We start from the raw sequence: 19,963 nt of genomic DNA, 5'->3' as shown, positions 1-19,963 counted from the left end.
AGTGGATCTTTATTTAGCTGCTGACAATCACACAACTGAGTCGCCTGCTTCGGGTTTAGGATTCAGATGATTCATGGATGGGTTTTGCTGCGGGTCCAGATCTGGTGGCGGTCTGGCCTCTACTGGCTGACATTCTAGTAACCGCAGGAGAAACACGTCCAACAAATGGAGCCGAATCCACGTCAAACAACTTTTATTGGCCACTGAAACAGACATGGCAACCCTCACTGGGCGCCTGCAGCTGCTTAGGTGGCTCCGGCGGAGGCAGGCGGGGCAGGAGGTGCTGGTGCTGGGGCGGGGTCGGGTTCGGGAGCCGGGTCAGGAACGATGAAGCAGCCCCTCTTGTGCCACTGCATGTCCCGCACACGTCGGACAGACTGGATCTGAGGGGCGGGGGCGTCCCATTGGTTCCAGTGCTTGAAGTCTCCTTGCTCAAAGACAAACTGGCGCCCTCTGTAGCCGGGGTACAGATACCCGACCCATCTGGGGGAGGGAGGACAGACCGACTATGAGACTCACACCCGTAGAGGACAGGTGCGAAACAGAACGACCTCAGGGTAGAACCTTACGTTCCGTTAAGAGCCTTGACGCTCGCTACGCGATCCTGAAAACCGTGGCCCCACAAACTGGGAACGTCGTCATCCACGATCTCCATCTTCCTCCCAGTGAACCCCGGGCTCTCATACAGGTGTAGCTTATGATCGGCGCCGTCCTGTGGAGGACAAACACTCCTTCAGACGCCTTCAGAGCAGAACAGGGCAAAGCGGTCAAAGCATCGCGTGGAACTGGGTCGGAACCGGTCACCCACCACTTTGAGGGGTCTGAGAGAGAACAGGGAGTCGCTGTTCTGGCTGTTGGTCCAGGTGTCCCAGCGGGGATACTCCCCCTTCTCCAGGATGAACTGCTCCCCGGCGAATCCATGCCGATCATAACCCACCCAGCTGGGAGGAAACGGGGCGTGAGATGTGAGAAAACAAGCTTCCACGGGGGGGGTGTGGGGGGCAGGGGCAAATAATCCACAATAGAACATAATAAACACAACATATCTGGATTTGTGTCGTCAGATTTGAGCATCAGCATAAAAATAATTCAGATTTGAAATTTGCGTTTAAAAATATTGCTTTAAAAACATGTAATTTTCCTGCTCAAATATTTTTGCCATGAGACCGAAATAGAATCTGTTCACATTGTTCAGAAAATAAACTGATTTTAAGAAGTTTAACTGCACGTTCTTCCTAAATACAGCGGCACTGTGCTACATAGCATGCGGCTAGCAGCTCCTTCCCATCCAGAGCTTTACATTTTAAATGATTTGACAGTGACAGTTTCATCAGTTTAATGATTCAAGTTCCGAAATAGCGTAAGGCAGCTCTTCTGTACCCGGCCGCTGTGTGTAGAAAGTTTCACAAAGAAATATCAAGCCGTTTTTGAGTTATGGTCCAAAATAAAAACACTCGTATCCTCCCTCACCATTAGCATGCTAACAGCTTTAGCCTGCTAGCTGCCTTTTGATTCATAAATATAAACATCCAATGTAAAAAGTAATCTTTATCTTTTCTCATTTTAAATGTAATGAACATGAGTTCTAGTTTTTTAATTAACCCTCTGAGATCTTTATGATTTATTTTTTTTGGGGGGGGGGAGGCATTTCAAAAAGCTTCCAGCACAGGAGTTAAGCTGAGATTCGAACCAGCCCAAATGGTTTCCACTGGGGGCCTCATCTCCCAGAAGGACCCGGTCGTTACTCGTTACTCACGGTCCAGACTCCACTATGACCGAGCCGACCTTCTCCGGACCCTTCGCCGTCACATCCTTACACTCGGTTGAGAACTCCGCCTTGCGACCCTGAAAGTTCTCGAACTCGAACAGCAGCACCTGGACCGCACAGAAGGGCGGAGTCAGTGTGAACGCGCTCAACGTGAGCCGTCCTCCCGGGTTTGTTCCGGTACCTTATATCTGGCTCCGGCTCCTCCTCCCTGGCTCTTCCCGGCAGCCAGCTGCTCCGGGGCGCTCTGCTGCTCCGACATCCTCCCGATCCCGAACCTGATCCCGATCCACTTCAGGGGACACAAACAAAGCAGAGCGTCGCAACCAGGCACCCGAACATCCCCATCGGGCCCCTGATCCGGCCCCCCCCCCGGGGTGACGGATTTACCTGCGTACGCCTGCCGGGAAGATGTAGAGTCCCTCTTTTCCTGCGCCACTCGTCCGGTGGGGTCGAGCCATTGTGGGCCGGGCCGGGCCGGGGGGGCGGTATTTATGGTTTATTTCTGACCACAGCAGCAGAAAAGGTGGAGCTGTTGATGCAGCAAGTCTGTCACTCACATTGTGCACGTACCGCCGCCTCTCAATAGGCAGCTGTGTTGGCACACGCCGCCCGCCGGGCAGCGGGGCGGGCTGGCCGGCGGGCGGCGAGGACCGGCAGGAGGAGACGGAGCCAAGAGGATGAACAAACAGCCGGGCTCAGCAGTAACACACACACACACCTGCCTTCTATTGATTAGTTGGTTGGCCGGACCCGACCCAGACCGGAACATTCAGGAACTGGAGGACGTGGGATAAGAAGCTGGAACCTGGATCTGGATCGGAGGTTCTCTAGGAGAACGGGCCAATCAGAGGCTGCAGCTAAAACTAAGTGATCATGTATGATTTGGTTATTAACAGCTGATCAATAGAGAACTTTAAGGTCGTAAAGACGGAGACGAGAGGCCGGAGTATCTTTTATTAAGAATGCATTGACGGGGGTCACTGGCCGGTCCGACACGGTTCAATCAACGTCTTTACATCCAAATAAAAAAAGGACGAGGAGGACATAAAAAATAAACCCTCAAATTCCACAACAGAGACTCTCAACACGGTCACGCCGTCGCCCGGGGCGACGCGTCCAAAGTGCTTCAGGACGAAACGTCCCTCCACCGGAGCCCCGCCTGCCAACGCCCGGATCATTGGAAGGGGGGATTGCACATTTCTTTAGGGGGGGGGGGGGGCAAGATGGAGGAGTGTATGGCTTCAGGAGGAGGCGGAGAATCGGAGTGCGTTTGTGCTGAGAGTTCATGATCGACAGATGAAGCATATTTAATCACACGAGTGGGCGGGGCCGTTAAAGGAACAGTTCAGCCAATAACAGGAGTCTGACCTTGAACGCATCGCCTGTCGATGGAGTCCAGTCAGCCATTTATTCTTTGTGTTAGCCTCTCAGGCTACATGTTAGCAGACTGACTCCGCCTACTTTCCACCGCCAGATGTTCCTTTTCGGCTGAACTGTTCCTTTAACGTAAATCTTTCAACGCAAACATGTTTCCTCATGATTGGAGATGATCTAGTCCGATTCGTCCTCGACAACGCTGTCCCACGGCGCCGACAGACGTGCTAGTCGAGTGCAGAACCTCGATGGGATCGTCCCGGGGGGGGGTGGAGGCGGAGTCCCGGTCCCACGTCTCCTCCCGGTGCAGACGAGCATGAAACGAATGAAGCGGAGCAGCGTGACGCTCGTTTCCCGTAAGTCCGAGACGCTCCGTATAAAAGGCACCATCGTCGCCCCGACGGGACGAGAACAGAAAACACGCCAGCAGCTGTAGGTTCACGTCTCCGGCGCCCCGGATCCAACGTTAAGGCTTCGGTTAGCGTTAAGGCAACCTGCAGGAGGGACCGAGGGGGCCGGCGTTAACCTTCACCTCAACCAGTAATGGCGTGATGACATCACAACCAGGAACTGACCTGGTCGCTGACTCAGCTCTCCATCTCGTACTGACTCAAACGCTTCTTCGACTTCAGCTCCTTCAACCACTGGGGTGAGTCTTCCTCACTGCAGACAGCAAGACGAAGGTTAACACAGGGACAGGCAGGAAGACAGGCAGGCAGGCAGGCAGGAAGACAGGCAGGCAGGCAGGCAGACAGGCAGGCAGGCAGGCAGCCCCCACTCACCCGGCTTCTTTCCCACCAGGTGGGGGCAGCACCCGCGCTGCCCGGGGTAGGAACGGGGACTTTGGGGAGCGAGACGCCTGCGATGGAGACGGGGCGGGGCCGTCGCTTTGATTGTCAGACTCGCCCCTCTTCTTCAGCTGGGCCTGGCAGCGGGGAGGACACTTGTTCAATCAGCTGATGTAATCAATAATCAAAGATGATTAAAGGAAGCCCCCCCCCCCCATCATCGTCAGCCACCGTGTTTAGCTCTGAAGCTCCTGAAGCTTCGCCTGCCCTCGATGAGGACTCCTTTAAATCTATCCCCATGGGGAGCAGCAGGGGGCGCCGTCGTCACCTTTAACGCTGAAGGGTCCACCCCCGGGAAGAGAGCGACCCTCTGAGGCTGGGGGGCCACGGCAGCGCTGCTCTCAGCTCCTCTGCCCTCCTCCTCGCCGTCGTCTTTGCTCTCCGCCTTCGGTTCTGTCGCGAAAGAACGACAGAGATGCGTTTCACCAGGAGGCGGCGCTGTAGAGCGGCAGGCGAGGCCCCGCCTCCGCCTCTGAATGAACGCTAACCTGTGGAGTCTCGGTACAGCCAGTCGTCGGTGGTGGCGGCTCCTCCTTCTGGCGCCGCCGCGGTCTGGCGGGCGGCTTTGGTGGGCCGGGTACGCGGGGGGCGTGTCTTCGCCAGCTGAGCTCTGGAGCGAAGGACGCTGGTGTCCAACAGAGCGGCGGGGGCCTGGACGAGCAGACGGGGGATGATTGGTCCGTTTCTGCTGCAGCAGACGTTTCAACACACGACATCGAACCTACGTCGGGGAAAGACGGCGCCTGACTCTCCGACGGCGGCGGCGGCGGCGGGACGATGTCCACCGTCTCGCTATCCAACAGCGAGGAAGGGTCAGCCGGCGTCTGCGGGGGGGTGGGCTTCCGTGGTGAAGGACTCAGATTGCTGTCTGAACTGGGAGTGGCCGGCGTGAGGCTGGAACACAACCAATCACAGCGTTTGTTCACGCCTACTAAATGTTCAGGAAGTGCTATTCACTCTCAATGAGAGAATGTGCACAGCGGAACTTGTGCTAACGTTAGCCGCAGACCGACCCAACTCGCTGGGCTACAAGCTAACAATGCTAACAGCTTTAAACAAACTGGCTGCTGTCAGTCAACGTCAGCTTATCAGGAAGTAGGTTCACCGTAGACGAAAGACAGCCGATAAGAATCTCCATTTAGCTGCTACATGCTAACAAAGACAAGCACACAGCTGGACCGTGGCCCGGGCACCGGCAGCTACGTCTCCCGACCCGGTCAGTGCGGCTGACCTGTCATCGGAGCGGAGTCCCGTCTCCCAGGTCCCGTACTGACTGTCCGTCTCCTGGTGGGGCGTCTCGCCGCTGTCCCTCCTGTCCTCCTCAACGCCGTTACTCTGCTTCTTCTGCACCTGAAACGCCACAGAGAGGAAAGAAATGAACGAGGAGGAATCAGACGGGAAGATAAAGGAAACACAAAGACGCCAAACTCTCACCGCAGGGTGTCGTCTTTCACGCGGTGGATGAAGAAACGCACGTCCTAAACCGACCGATCCATTTAGGGGCGATTAAAACCAAAGGTTTTTGGACAAATCCGGTTAAACGGCCATCAAAGATTCATGCGATCAATCACAACTTTGATTGAATGAACGTTCCTCGAGTTAAATATTCATGAGCTCATCCTGGGGGGGGGGGACGTCACCTCCAGCAGCCGGCAGATCAATAAGAAGAGAGGCGATGAGCTGATGGAGGCGGGATGGAGGCGACGGCGTGTTTGCCGTCTATTGAACCGTGCCTCTTTTAACGAGGCGGGACAGAGGACGCTCTGTCTCGGCTACGCATGAACCCACAACCCTGGCCTAGATACAGGAGACAAAAGGGACCGGGTCTGTCCTCAGGGTTCCACACTGAAACCTGATACACCCGGACCCGCCACGGGGGACAGGTCCCGGAGCTACCGGGGGGGGGGGACGACGACTCGGAAACGCACGAGACTGTGGACAGAAGACCGAACGAAGGGTCTTCTTTAAGGGTCGAGTATTTAAGGTCCGTCCACCGTCTCGGACGCGTTCCATCCTCCCCTCAGCAAAAACGCCGCGCCTGAACGCAGCCTCTGCTGGGACACGTCGAGGGGCGGCGACGCCTTTCAGAGGCTCGATTATGAGCTCACGCCGGTAGCCCTGCGGCTTCTGAGTCCGGTTGGACGGGTTCGTGGGCCCTCAGAGGTGGCGGCGAGCGTGGATGAACCAGCAGGTCCAGCAGCACCGAAACGTTCATCACAAGTCAGCTTCCTCGAGACAGGAAGGGCGTGTCCGAGGAAACAAATAACAAAGAGCGGATGACTGGAAGGATGAAGGAGAGAAAGGGCCGATGACTCCGCGGGCCTCGGCGACAAGCCGGGGGGGGGGGGGGGGAAGGGGCCTTGGAAGCTTCGGGACGGTGTCAGATTACAAGGGGGAGGAGCTACTGCACATACAATACCTGCTTGTTATCGCAGGTAGCAGGCCTCAGGTGAGACGTGACTGGGGCGCGGCCCTTTTAGCGCTTTGTTTAGATTTGTTTATTAGCATTTTGTGCGGCGTCTTTAAGCTAACTCTTTAGGCTTTGTTTTTCAACCCTGGGCTGAAAATTAATTTGTGCGTAAAACCCCGTTTCTCGCTTTTTACTCGTCTTTACAGAAGCATTTGCATTTCTAATGTCAAATAAGGTGAAGCTCAGTGGAAGGAAACTCCACCCGTCAGAGAGTGCCAGGCGATCAAACCCGCTCAACCAGCACTCCCCACTCTGAGTGGGAAAACGGAGCAGTAATCAATATCAATCTCCTGCAGACATTCCAAACAACGGCTCCCATGAGCGCTAATCTCAGGTCGACAAATGTGCGTTGTGGCCGCATGTCAGAGGGCTTACATTAAGAAGCAGGCTGCGAGCCCCCCCCCCCCCCCCCCCACGGGGCCTCATTCGGATCAGCGCCGCACAAAGCTCCAGAAAGAACAGGAGCAAACGTGAAAACGACTTCAGATTGTTCTCATTTCTCCCGTTGGATTAGCTGCTTCCTCTCAAAGCGAGATTTGAGATCGTTCGTTTCTCTGATGTCTTTGACAAGAATCAAACGCTCTGATTGGCTTAGATTTCATAGATCGCTGCTGGATGTCCGGTGGCTGAGCCAATTATTTGAATGATCGGTGGGCTGATATTTAAACTTCTCTTTTTGTCCAACCAACAGCCACAAACCGAAGACTTCGTTTATCATCAGAAGAAACAGAAAGCAGCCAATCACGATTTAAGAAGCTGCAACCAGCAAATCTTTGAAATGATTATCGTAACAGAGACGAACTAAAGTCCGATCAACGCGTTGTGTCGGGTTTAAAAGCCCGCCTCCGCCAGCTAGCTGGTTAGCTGGTTAGCTGGCAGGGTTATATATAGACTACTGGACTGGTTAGCTGGTTAGCTGGCAGGGTTATATATAGACTACTGGACTGGTTAGCTGGTTAGCTGGCAGGGTTATATATAGACTACTGGACCGGTTAGCTGGTTAGCTGGCAGGCTTATATATAGACTACTGGACTGGTTAGCTGGTTAGCTGGTTAGCTGGCAGGGTTATATATAGACTACTGGACTGGTTAGCTGGTTAGCTGGTTAGCTGGTTAGCTGGTTAGCTGGTTAGCTGGTAGGGTTATATATAGACTACTGGACTGGTTAGCTGGTTAGCTGGTTAGCTGGCAGGGTTATATATAGACTACTGGACTGGTTAGCTGGTTAGCTGGTTAGCTGGTTAGCTGGTTAGCTGGTAGGGTTATATATAGACTACTGGACTGGTTTCCACGCAACCTGAAGGCCTGAAAGTTGCTTAAAGCCTCCGACTGCTCGGCATGATGGTCGCTTATCTTCACACGTCTGCTCTGACATAGACGTGACTCAGAGTCAGAGTCAGAGTCCTTAGATGGTCTGAACGTGGAGGAGACCGGTCATCCTGAAGACTCTTCTGGGAGCATCGCGGCGTCTCCCAGAGGAGCGACCGGCCATCCCGTTCCGGAGGCTCCTTCAACTCCTCCTCCTTTTCCAGGGACCTATGTTTGACCTTACACATTAGCTTCTGCTACGGCGGCTAGCTGTGACTCATCAACCAATCAACTGCGAGGCAGCAGGAGCTGTGTGAGGATGATGTGAGGGCGAGGAAGGGCAGAGATGACACAAGCAGGAAGTTCTCCAGCCTCGGCGGTCAACAGGAACCGAAAAAGCGCCGACTGGCCGGGTAGCAACCTTTGATCGGTTCGTCTCCTCAAAACGATCCGAACGCGTGAAACTAAAGCGCCATCTTTGGCGTTAAAGACTCGCCGACCTGCCCAGACTCGTCGACGCGACGTACAGCAGCGCAGACGGCATGAAAACGCTTTTTATCTTTAGCAGTCGTGACTCACGAAGCGATTTCACAGCAGCGAACAGGCGCTCCTAAAGATAGGAACGCTGCGGTGCCCGTATCCCAAACATGGACATCTAAATGTGTCCCAGTTGGTCTTCAGGGTGGGGACAAGCGGAATCCCATTTTGTGTTGACCTTAACTTCATCACTACAGAATCACAACTGGGGGGGGGGGGTTACGGGGGGGGGGGCTGACCTGAAGAACCGCTAAAGCAGCAGGTTTGCTCAACAAAGAGAGAGACGGGGAAAACGACTAAAGGAAAAGTTCTCGACCCGTCGGGCTTCACAGCAAACGGTCGGCGTGACGCTTCTGAGACACGCCCCCGACCCCGAACAGATTTAACGACACCGCTGAACACGCCGCCGGCTTACGGGTGTGTGCGCTCTTACGGCGGCGGGGGTGCTGCGTCTGCGCAGCGACAGGCGCTGCTGACTGCGCAGCGAGAACCTACGGATGGACTCCCTGCTGCGGGACGCCAGGGAGCGCAGGGAGCCGGTCCTCTTGAAGCCCGCCGCCTCGTCCTGGCTCCTGCCGCCGCCCTCCCCCGAGGTGGACAGGAGGCCGAACGCCCCGTGGAGGGAGCGACGGACGTTCCCGACCCATCCCGACACCTGGGAGTGGGCCCCCGACAGCTTGTCCCCCAAATACTCCATCACAATCCACCGTCAGAATTGAGGCCGTGACCTGGAGCTGCTGGGGGTCATCAGAGTTAAGACGGACAGGCGGGGGGTGTCCTTGGGACGCAGCAGAGCTCCGTCAGTCCAGTGTGGGAACGTTTCCCTGCAGCGCCGTCCGACTGGAGCCGCCGGGACGGCTTCAGCTCATCGCTCTGGGGGCTCCGGCGGCGAACGGCGAAGCCCTCAAACGTCTATAACGATGCACGAGCGACGATATGCTCGGCGCACCCACCCAGCAGGTGGCGTAAGCGAGCTACAACGGGTTTCTACGACTTCAAGCGCAGAACTAGTAGTCGACTGTCTCCGGAACGAGATGGACGCGATCGCTCTCGGTCGCCGGCGAGCCGTCGAGGATGCATTCCCTCCAAAACGAGGTTAAAAGTTAAATAACAAGGACAGGAAGGCGTCGTAATCCAAGCAGAGACAACCGGAGGGGAAGAGAATGTTTCCCTCCTCGCCTGGTCCTGCAGGTACGGGCAGGTAGGAGGGAATGCGTCAGCAGAGCTGCTCTGTTCTCAGGACTGTCAAGGAGAAACTGGGTGGAGAGAGGGAGAGGGAGGGAGGGAGGGGGGGGGGGGAGAGAATGGGAGGTCCCTGATCCAGAACGCAGGGAGGGAGGGGGGTAGGAGGGGGTGACGTTCGTTCTGCGGCGCTCCAGCCTGATTCAGGACGAGGAGAGAGACGCAGTGGAAACGAACGTAAATGCAGCTCATTCGAAAACAGGATGCGTGATGTCATCACGCAGCGATGACGATGATGATGAAGAGGAAGAGGTGCGGCTCGGCTGAATACTCAGCCACAGGCTTATCGGCAGCTCAAGTCCCGGGACCTGCTACATGCTACATGCTACTGGAGCAGGTCTGTGATTGGTGGAGAACTGGTGGCGTGAATGAAGGCTCCTCAGAGAGCAACGCCCCCTACAGGTGAGCAGACAGAAGTACTGCGCTGCAGGCGAGTGGCAGGAGGCGCTAACAGCCTGATGCTAACAGCCTGATGCTAACAGCTATGACATGTTGAGGGTTCACCTGCTCAGGTAAGCAGCAGATCCCTGAGCCGTTGAGGCTGGAGAAACAACAACTGAAGAACAACCAATAAAAACGATGAAAAGGTTCCGGAATGGGGACATTAAACCGTCCTTTAACGTCGTCCTCCTCCCGAGACCAAACGTCCTCCCGGCACTGACTCGTGCCTGCTCATTACTTCCCCTCATCTGATGACATCATCAGGCTGTGGGCGGGCTCAACCAGACCCCTGAGCAGCTGTGGGCACAGATCTGGCGGGGCGGTGGGGGGAGGGGCTTCTGAAACATTCACTTTTGTCCCTCATAAATTATTTAAAACTAGTTCATGTGTCTTTACTCACACACAAAACATCCCTTTTTTGACTTTAAGTCTCCCCCACGCATCCTGTTCAGTGGTCTGAACCGATCGGGAACCAGAGTTCTACATCATCATCATCATCATCATCATCATCACCATCACGTCCCCAAATACTGAAGGACGATAGAAGAATAGATGTGTGGTGACAGAGGATGAAAACCGTCATGTGACTGGTTAGTTCATGATGTCACTCAGTAACTAGCTGTTTAACCTGTAGATCTGAGCCAATCAGAGGAGGAGTCCAGGATGGACGTCCACCGTAAACACCGCCCGGAGCAGAGGAGGTTCAAACGGGAACAAACGGCATAAAGCAACCCAGAGGGCGGAGCTAAAACAACAGTGATGTCATCGCTTTACGGCAGCTTAAAGCCTCACTATCTCCCGTTTCTTTATGTTTTCTAAACATTATTATTATTATTATTTACATTATGATCAGTAAATCGCTCACCCAAGCGCAGCGTGGAGTCAGGCAGCACGACCACAAGTACAGCGCCGCCGTCAGCCCGGTGCCCATCTCTGCTGAGCAGCGGCCACAAACGCTCCGCCTTAAACCAGTGATGTCATCACTATGAGCTCACCTCAGAGATGACATCACCTCAGCAATATCTGGAACCGTTTTACAGTTGAAAAGGTTCGGAGAAGCGAAGTGACATAAGATCATCTCAATGGAAGCTTCACTGACGGAGGAAAGCGAGGAATCGAGCAGACTGTCGATTCCTCGCGGGTCATTTCACCCGTTTTATTGATCTGCTCTGGATATATTTCCTGTATTTGATTCAAAGCAGCCGCACAGGTCAGCTGGACGACGACCACTAGGTGGCAGCACTGGTCTGACTTAAATTTCAGCTCGGTGCCACAGCTTCGGGTAAATCTGACACACGATTCTGTAACTCTAGGACGGCCGCGCCGGCCCCCAAGCCGGGCCGAACCGCTATGCCTGATGGACGCCTGGTGGACGCCTGGTGGACGCCTGGTGGACGCCGGACCCGTTCCTTTGAGCCCGGCTGACTAATCCAACCCAATTACAGGCCTCGTCTCTGCTTTTCAAGGACACGACGCGGGTCGGGTGGAGGCGAGTGACTCAGCAACTCTTTACGGCCTTCAGTCGGCGAACCGCATTCCGTTTCTGACCCATGACCCGTCCACACGGGACGCTCGGCGCCGTGCGGCGTGTCCCGCGGCGCCGACGGCGCTCCCAGGAGCCCGGTTCTAGCGGCAGACTCACCCAGCTGTGGCGGTCCTGCTCTCTGTGGGCGCTGCGGCTCCTCAGCCTGGAGAGGCCGGCTTCCACGGCGCCACCCGAGGGGGCGGACCGGCGGGACACGCTGCGAGAGCGAATCCTGTTCAGGTCCTGACAACAAACGGGGGGGGGGGGCAAAGTAAACGGGATTGCACGCCTTTGTTGTCGTCCCGCGCGCGTCTCACCTGGGATCCCTGCGAGCGCTGGCGGCTGGCGACGCCCCCGCTGCGCCCCAGCAGCTCTCTGGGGATCCACGCCTGGTCCGCAGCAGCACCGGCGGCGCCGTCGGGCGGAGCGGACCACGCCCCCTTTGGGGCAGGGAGCCGTTCCTGCTGCCTGAGGAGCTGCTCTGGGCTGACTCTGTTGGCTAGCTTGCTAGCTTGAGCCACCGGCCGGACTGGGAGCGACAGCAGGTCCCACGGGTCCTGTGGAGACGTCGTCCACGCCGGACCGGAGACACCCGGAGACGTCTGCTGTGGCAGCCTCCAGCTGACGTCTCTCTCGGGCTGCAGTCGGGCTCCGAGCCCGGCGTCGACGCCCTGAACACCAGAAACAGAGGACGGGTCTTTACTGAGCGAGCGCCGAGCCCGAGACGCGGACGCGGACGCGTCGGCGTCCGGGACGGCCGGCTTGTGAGACTCTTCTGGTCTCACCGACGGCTCCTTCCATCGCGCCGCAGGGTCGCTGCGCTGAGGCGGAGACTTCGGGAGATGGTCGTTTCGGGACACGGCGTCTATGTCCACCACCTGAGGACGGAGACGGGACATCTCCAGCCGGGACCGCTCCTCTTCCTCCCTCTGCCGCTCTTTCAGCCGCTGCCTCTCCGCTTCCTGCTGCTTGGCTACCTGTCTCATCTTATCGGCCTCCTCCCGTTGCGTCTTCTCCAACATCCTGTCCCGCTCCGCCTGCTTCTGCTTTTCAAACTCCAAGAGCTGTCTCCTCTCACTCTCTTTAAATCTCTCCAACTCCTCCTTCCTCTGTCTTTCCGTCTCCAGCTCTCGTTGTCTCAGTCTCTGGGTTTCTAACTCTTGTCTCTCGATATCTAGCTGTCTTTGTCTCTCGATATCTAGCTGTCTTTGTCTCTCGATATCTAGCTGTCTTTGTCTCTCACTATCTAGCTGTCTTTGTCTCTCACTATCTAGCTGTCTTTGTCTCTCGATATCTAGCTGTCTTTGTCTCTGTCTCTCCAGCTCTCTGTGTCTCTCTCTCTCCAGCTCTTTCTGCTTGTCCCTCTCCACCTCCCTTCGTCTTTCCCTTTCTTTCTCAATCTCTCTCAGCCTCAGCGCTTCCTGCTCTAACGCCATCTGTTTCACTCGCTCTGCTTCGTCCCGCTGCTTCTTCTCCTGAAGCCTCTGCTCCTCCAGCTCCGTGTTCTGCTGCTTCTCTTTCTCCCTCTGCCTCTGCCTTTGGAACTCGAGGAGCTGTTGCGTCTCCAGCTCTTTGACTCTCTGCAGCTCCTCCATTTCCTGCTTCTCTCTTTGGACTTCCAGCAGCCTCCTTTCCCTGTCCAGCTCTGCCTGCCTCTCTTCTTCCCTTTGTCTTTGCCTCTCCTGCTCTCGCTGTCTCTCCACTTCCTGCTTTTCTCTTTCCGCCTTCCTTTGTTTCTCCAGTTCTCGCTGCCGCCGCTGCCGTTCTTTTTCCAGTCTCTCCGTTTCTAGCGCTTTCTGTTTGTGGAGCTCCGTCTGTTTCTGCCTCTCCAGGGCTCGTTGTTTCTCCTCAAACTCTCGTTTCTCCTTCTCGAAGGCTTTCTGTCTTTGCCGTTCCAATTCTCTCTGCCTCTCCGTCTCTTTCATTCGTTCGAACTCCGACAGGGCCTCTCTCTCCACTTCCAGCTGTCTCTGCTTTTCCTTCTCCACCGCTTTCAACTTGGCCTTGTGTCTCTCCTTCTCCTTTTTCAGCTCCCGTTTCTTCTCCACGTCCGTTGGGTCCTCTCTCGTCTGCCTGGTCTCCCGGTGAGATCTGTGGCTCCTCGTTACCTCGACTGGATCTTGGGCGGATGGATGCCTTCTCCCTTGAGCGCTACCTTGTGGCGCTTTAGCAGCGACGTCGTCGGCGTCTGCTACGCTCGCTCCTGCGCCTACGGGAGGAAAGACTTCCTGTAATTGTCCAGTCAGGGCAAAGTAGGTGGCCTTGGGTTTGAGCGGCTCCTCGGCGTGCAGGATTTTCAGACGTTTCGGGGCCGCAGCCGCTTCTTCCTGTTCGGCCCCCCTGTGGCTGTCTCTAGCTAAAACGTCTTCCCTCTGAGCGAGCATCCACTTCTCGTCTTCGTGACCGGCGTCGGTCCATTTCTGCAGCGCGCCGACTCTTAAATACCGCGGCTGCTGTTGCGGCGCCGCCGCCGCCGCCGCCGAAGCGGTTCTCTCTGGCGTGGGCTTGGTTCCCTCTGAACGGCGCGAGCGCAGCGTCATGGCCTTGTCCTCCCGTTGAGCTGACGGGACATGCTCGCTCACCGCCCTGCTCTCCTCCACCGCCTGCACCGTGTCGAAGGCGTGCACCACCCGAAGAGGACCGGATGGGGACGGAGGGTCTTTGTAGACGGCGGTGACCACGGTCCCGCCGTCCTCCGTGTTGTCCCTCTTGGACGACGGGCTGCTGAGCGACTCCCTGGCCGTCTTTGGAGGCTTGCCCTCGTCCACCATCAGCACGCTGTGTCTCTCCACGACATTTTCAAACAAGGACGCTCTCACTGTCTGCACGTCCCCGCCGGCGCGGCTTTCCTTGGGAGCGGTGCCAAATGTCTGCCCTGCCTCGGGACGCCCTTCAGATGTGGGGACCGTTTTTGGCTTCTCCTGGGAATCCACAGACGTCCTCTGGTCACCGGAAGCCGACTCGCCTCTCTAAGAAGAGATAGAATGAGAAGAGCAAAACGTGAAACTTCAAATGCAAAGGAAAGAGGCTGAAGCACAAACTGAAGACGAGTCGGCGTGGAAACGGAATCCCTCTTCTTCTGTGGTTAACGATGGGTGTGGTGCAGCGGCGGCAAACAAAGCCTCCCTGCGCTGACCTTTTCCCTGCCTGTTTCATAAGATGACGAATGTGCTGGCTGCTTCAGGTTTCACGGCTTCGCACATCTATGGCAGCAACATTCTCGTTGCCACGCCCCGTTTCCAGAGGCGACATTAATCAGTTTCACTCTCAACTTCGACCTCGTTCCCAATCTATTGCTCAGAACGGTTGTTTGTCGGCTTGGGTTCCGTTCTCTTTGGGGCTGACACTTGGCGTCGACTGATTTAATGAAACGAACCAGACATCAGTACCCACGAAGGGCGATGTCTGGTACCTGACCCCGTCGTTTGACCTCAACCGAGCCCAACAGCAACCAGATCTTACCCCCCTCTGAGGATCCGTGTCATGGAGTTCGTCGCTGATGGAAACATTGCCGAGGTCTGGCAACCTCTCGGGTGAAAACCTGACAAGACAAAAAAAACGTGCGTCATAACATCGGAACTCTCGGACAAAGACACTCGACGAAAGCAAGCCGAGGAGACGTGAAAGGAATATTTCACCCAAAAAGGAAAACATGGTCTATCTTTTCAAAGCCAAGGTAAAGGAAAGATTCTCGCGGTGAGGGGAATGAACCGGCACTGGTTTATTACGAAGCTACAGAAACGTCACCGGGCTTTCCATCAAAAATAACCAAGTCTTCGATTTTGGGTGAATTGTTCTTTTACAGGCAGCTCTTACATTTTGGTCAGGTCGGATGGTAAGGGGCGGGGCTTCAGCGGCCTCAGGGTTGGACTCTGTGCCGGTGTTGTGTCCGCCGATAGCTGCTTGATGAGTTGTCTCACACCCACCGGTGGTTCGGTTTCAGAGCCCGGCGGAACGGCAGGAAGGAGGTCCGACGTCGAGGCGCCGGGGGAGGAAGAAGAATCCAGGAGGAGATGAATCCGGGACTTGATGCTGACTGCAGGCTTGTCGTCGTCGGACTCCGTCCCCGTTTGGTTCGAGACGGCAGGATTAGCGTCCCCGTCAGAACTTCTAGCCGCTTCCTCCGACTCTCCGACTCTCCCTCCCTTCTCCGGTTGACCGTTGTCTTTGGTGTTCATTTTGGCAGTAGTACGGTGCAGGGAAAGACCAATAGACTCAAATTTGGCGGTGAGATCCGCTGAAAGTGGTCGTCTTGCGGCACAGCGAGGGGCAGGAACCGGCGTCTCGGTCTTGGTAGGACTGTCGAGGAAAAGAGCCGACACAGGTCTGGGCCTGGAGACTCTGGGACGGGACCGTAAAGGAACTGCCGCCCCGGCGTTTTGCTCTTCTTCCTCCTTTCCCGCCTCGACAAGGAACCCCAACGACTTGGCTCTGGTCATGGCGCCCCCACCTTTGCTGGGCATCGACGGGTCTTTCTCCTCGTCCTGTTCGGCGGCTCCGAACCACCCTACTGCAGGAGGACTTTTGAGGCTCTTGGAGTAGGTCAGATTTGATGGCTTCTGCCTCTCAGTTGGAAATGGAGCATTGGGTCTACTGGGGTCGCCTAAATCAAGAGGAAGGGCCGGTTTAAACGGCTGGACAACCGGCTTGGTTGTTTGTCCAGTGGCGAACATGTTGGACGTTTTAAAGGACGTAGAGGCAGGTCGGTTGAAGTTGGCTGACAGCGGCCCGGGGTTTCCCGGGTTTGGACTATGTGGAAGTCCCGGCTTGTACCCAGCAAGGCTAGCGGGCTCTGGGCGGGGCTTAGGTTGAGGCTTTGGGGCAACGATGGGCTTGATGGTGGCATTTCTCTCCACAGCGAAAGGTTTGGGCGTGAGCCGCGGTTTGGGACCCGGGACGGGCTTGTTGGGTTCCTGCGCGACGATGGGCGGGACATCAAACAGGCTGTTCCTGGCATCAGTCAGGGGATTCAGGTGAAGCCGTCCAGCCGCCGCCATCCTCCCCACCTGGCCCGACTGAACCTCCACCTCGGCAGCCATCTTCTTCGACGGAACTTTAGAAAGAAAGAAGTAAAAACAAAACGAGTCCTGAACAAAAGGAGCTCCAGGATTAGCCTCCTGGCGTCGACGCTATCTGGACACTAGCCGGACTTTGTCTTGGGAGTGTCCCCACCCCGCAGCACAATTATTCACCCGAGTGATATTTACACAGCGTGATTGATCACGCGACTAGGTGAGCGCCTGCATGCAGGCAGCGGCATAAAGACGATACAACCAATCAATCAATCAAAATGCTCGGCTTCTTTTCTGCTCAGAAGTTGCGTCGGGCCTGAAGTTGCACGTTTTATTTTTGGTGAAGACTGACGTACGCAGAGGATGAGAGTTTTTTGATGGTTTTAGCTCGTGCACTGGATGCATGTTAATGTTATTAGCTTAGATGCTACAACCACAAGCCATCAAATACAATTCATCTGTTTTATAAAAGTACGCAGCGCTGAGAGCTGCGACCCGGAGCGGGTTCCTTCTTCATGTTGTCACGCAGGCAAATCAGGCTTCAGCTCACAGCGGCCTGACGTCGGAGGTTCAGGCCCCTCCCTCGATGAGCCTGCGTGTTTGTCACAGACGGTTCTGTACGACGGGAGGAATAAATCTGACCAGGAACCACTTTCAGGAACGTCACTGCTGTGCGTCACGCCTTTAAGGGACTTCCTGACACGGGGGGGGGGGGGGGCAATATCTCACCTGAGCAGATCAACCGTCTGCCTCAGAGCGCTGGCGTCCGTTGTCACCCGGCGGCGATGTCATACCACACAGGAGGAAGGAGCAGGAGGGGCAGGAGGAGCAGGAGGAGCTGGAGGAGCGACCCCACGGAGGCGCTTTCACAGGAGAGTGACAACGGGCCCGTCCGCTCACGGCGCCGTTTCTGCGCCTGCCTCCTTACAAAAGCGAGAAATAAAAGAAGTTCTGATTGATTCTGACCGTGAAGCGAGTCGCTGCAGCAGATTCCAGACAAAGAGGAACAACAAAATGCACGAGGAAGTCATTACCTGCTACGACTCTCTCACACTTACGCCTGATTGCGTCGGTAAACGCTGGAACTACAAGTTCCACCAGTCTGGGCCTCGAGAGTGGCCCCGCCCCCTTTTACAAGTGATCGTCAAAGATCAAAAGTTACACTTGTTTGAACTATTAAAACGATGTGTCCTTCTAAAAGTCAAGCAGCGACCTCAACAGTTCGTTGAGCAGGCCTTGAAGGCCGCGTTTTGATGACCTTTGACCTACGGGAGGACCTGATGAAGTCGTTAAAGTGTCAACGGATTAAAGGGAACCAGTCGGACCAGCAGAGACGCTTTCCTGCTGGAGTGTGAGCGCCGCACGTCAGAAACGTGGGCTGGCTCTGTAGCAGGAAGCGCCGACGGAACCTCCCTATGATAAACAAGTCCGGTTCAGCCAGTTATGACGAGGACCCGAGCTTCCACGCACCGACGGGAGGACAGGCACATCGGATCCCACAAACATCCGATCCGCCCGGGGACACTCGGCAGCAGGAAGAGCCGAGGTCTCCGGCTGGATCTTCAGCTCTGGGATCGGGAGTCGAACCGCCGACTCCCGTTCACGGGCGTTAATGAACAACAGGATGTTTAGCCTTTAAGGTGTAGAGTTTATTAACATTCTATAGTAGGAGCCAGGATTTCATTTTTACCCTCGCCGAAGAGGAGGCGGGGGTATTGCAATTGGGTGCGTTTGTATGTTTGTTTGTTTGTCTGTCCGAGCGCATAACTCAAAAACTAGTAGCCCAATCGACTTGAAATTTTTACACAAGCAAGGTTCTGTCCGTGGCTCGGTCCTCCCCGAGAATGGCATTGATCTGGATCTGGATCCAGATTCTAGAATTATTTTTACATCTGGAATTGTGCCTGTGCTGTAAACTGCCACTTTAAGAGGGAGGGACACGAATGGCATGATGGGAAAAAGAGTCCAGAAGGAGTCTTGTAGTACGTTCCGGAGCAGCAAGCTAGAGCAGGTTTGGCCCCTCTGATCCGGAAGCCCTGTTTACTGTCTCACAAGATCCAATAGTCTATTGGAGGCGGGGTCGGCAATCTCTGATTGTCTTTCTAGTTTTTAAATTGAACATTCTAATATCTTCCTTTGTTACTAATTCCTCGTGAAAATAATCCATAAATTATGTTTCAAGAAAAATAATTTACTTTTGGTGGATAAAACGTGTTTGTTTGTTCGTTTAGTCACTTTATGCAAACAAACAGGTGTAGAAACGCACAACGGCCAGCGGCGATGGTGGAAACATATCCAGATTCTTTTAAGATTGTTGGTGGGGGATCCAGAGTCTTCCGTGTTGTCATGACAACAAATAAAAAACAAATCATTCCTTTTCTTGCTGGCGACGCAGATGACGCGAGGAAGCCGTCGATTCGAGCAGAAGAGGAGAAATGAAAATCATTTTGGTGATTTGGTTTAGTTTCCGCTGCAGATTTTGAAAAACTGTTCAAAAATGTTTTTATGATTTATTTATTTATTAACACACAAGAGTACTATTACTGTCATTTCCATGGCAACAAGTTGGGATTGGCACAGATTAATTTCCAGGGCTAAAATAAAATACTAAACATTTTCCACAGGTGCGTCAACAAGTACATCTTAAATTACTTGTTTTCTTTTCCTTGATGTTACGTTTTTTTCGTAATATTTTTTAGTCTCATGTTGTTTGAGCCACTGATAGAACGTAAAACTTTATTTATTTTTTACGGTAATAAACGGGACACTTTGGCCCTTCCGCCCTCCAGGTGTTTCCTCTTCCCACGCACCCTGCCTGCTCACCCGAACTCCCGAACTGAGGCACCGTGGACGGAACCGAGTCCCACCTAAGCGACGCCGGACGCGAGGCCGCGAACGCCGCACACGAGTTCGGAATGCGTGTGATGCATTCAGGTCAAGGTAAAACTGTCCGACTATTCAGCCTCTTCCAATAATAGCAGACGTATCAACAGGCTAGCGGCGCTTAGCTAACAACTAAAACAACTCACAAAACGGAAACAACCGGATTCCGACCCGGACCGGAGACAACTTACCGAAGTCCCCCCCTTCTTCTCCACTTGTTGAAAGAACTTCAAACGGAGCCGTAGGTCCAACCAGGTCACCGGGTCGGACACGAGACGTGACGCGGGTCCGCGCGTCCGCTAGCTGGCTAGCAGACCAGCCGACCTAGCTGGTTCGCTTAGCTGGCTGCCGCGTCTCAGGTTGCGGTGTTGTTGACAGGGTCGACGGAGACAACCCGTCTGACTGGTTAGCGTCCACGTCAAGCCAGCCGCCGCGGCGGGCGGAAGTGTGTTGGGTAACCGTCAAAATAAAGTACACGACCGTAATGCGACTCCATGTCGTCGTCAATCTGACACTTCCAAATGCAAATCGGTATAGTCGGCGCGAAACCGAGCGC

General features: G+C 55.0%; 3 protein-coding genes across 5 annotated transcripts in view; all 3 read right to left on the bottom strand.

Moving 5' to 3' along the window:
- Nucleotides 1–133, bottom strand: part of LOC137893029 (paxillin) — a 3,136-nt gene extending 3,003 nt beyond the window's left edge. The window contains exon 1 of the mRNA XM_068738459.1: nt 124–133. Coding sequence (XP_068594560.1) covers nt 124–133 — 10 coding nt within the window. The remainder of the gene's footprint in view (nt 1–123) is intronic.
- Nucleotides 134–219: 86 nt separating this feature from the next.
- On the bottom strand, nt 220–2,053 carry crybb2 (crystallin, beta B2). Its single transcript, XM_068761018.1, has 5 exons — nt 1,950–2,053; nt 1,757–1,875; nt 809–941; nt 570–712; nt 220–483 (listed from the first exon to the last, which is right to left on the bottom strand). Exons 1-5 carry the CDS (start codon nt 2,025–2,027, stop codon nt 246–248), a joined length of 711 nt encoding a protein of 236 aa, XP_068617119.1. The 5' UTR covers nt 2,028–2,053; the 3' UTR covers nt 220–245.
- A 655-nt stretch (nt 2,054–2,708) lies between these two features.
- si:ch73-138n13.1 (capping protein-inhibiting regulator of actin dynamics) lies at nt 2,709–19,761 on the bottom strand. 3 transcript variants are annotated; one of them, XM_068761109.1, is made up of 14 exons: nt 19,599–19,761; nt 17,254–17,447; nt 15,329–16,565; nt 14,975–15,053; nt 12,298–14,481; nt 11,830–12,183; nt 11,630–11,755; nt 5,222–5,340; nt 4,716–4,884; nt 4,479–4,641; nt 4,259–4,383; nt 3,925–4,067; nt 3,718–3,805; nt 2,709–3,636 (listed from the first exon to the last, which is right to left on the bottom strand). In XM_068761109.1, the coding sequence occupies exons 3-13, from the start codon at nt 16,549–16,551 to the stop codon at nt 3,730–3,732; spliced, it is 4,761 nt and encodes a 1,586-aa protein (XP_068617210.1). In that variant the 5' UTR covers nt 16,552–16,565; nt 17,254–17,447; nt 19,599–19,761; the 3' UTR covers nt 2,709–3,636; nt 3,718–3,729. The 3 variants fall into 3 exon arrangements, with proteins under 3 accessions (XP_068617210.1, XP_068594412.1, XP_068617211.1); XM_068738311.1 differs by having other exon boundaries at nt 17,254–17,444; XM_068761110.1 differs by lacking the exon at nt 19,599–19,761 and adding an exon at nt 17,559–17,571.
- Between the last annotated feature and the right edge of the window lie 202 nt (nt 19,762–19,963).

Source organism: Brachionichthys hirsutus, chromosome 4, assembly GCF_040956055.1.
Source record: "Brachionichthys hirsutus isolate HB-005 chromosome 4, CSIRO-AGI_Bhir_v1, whole genome shotgun sequence".
Lineage (NCBI taxonomy): Eukaryota > Metazoa > Chordata > Actinopteri > Lophiiformes > Brachionichthyidae > Brachionichthys > Brachionichthys hirsutus.
The sequence above is the reverse complement of the archived record's forward strand: the minus strand, read 5'-3'. Positions and strand labels throughout refer to the sequence as shown.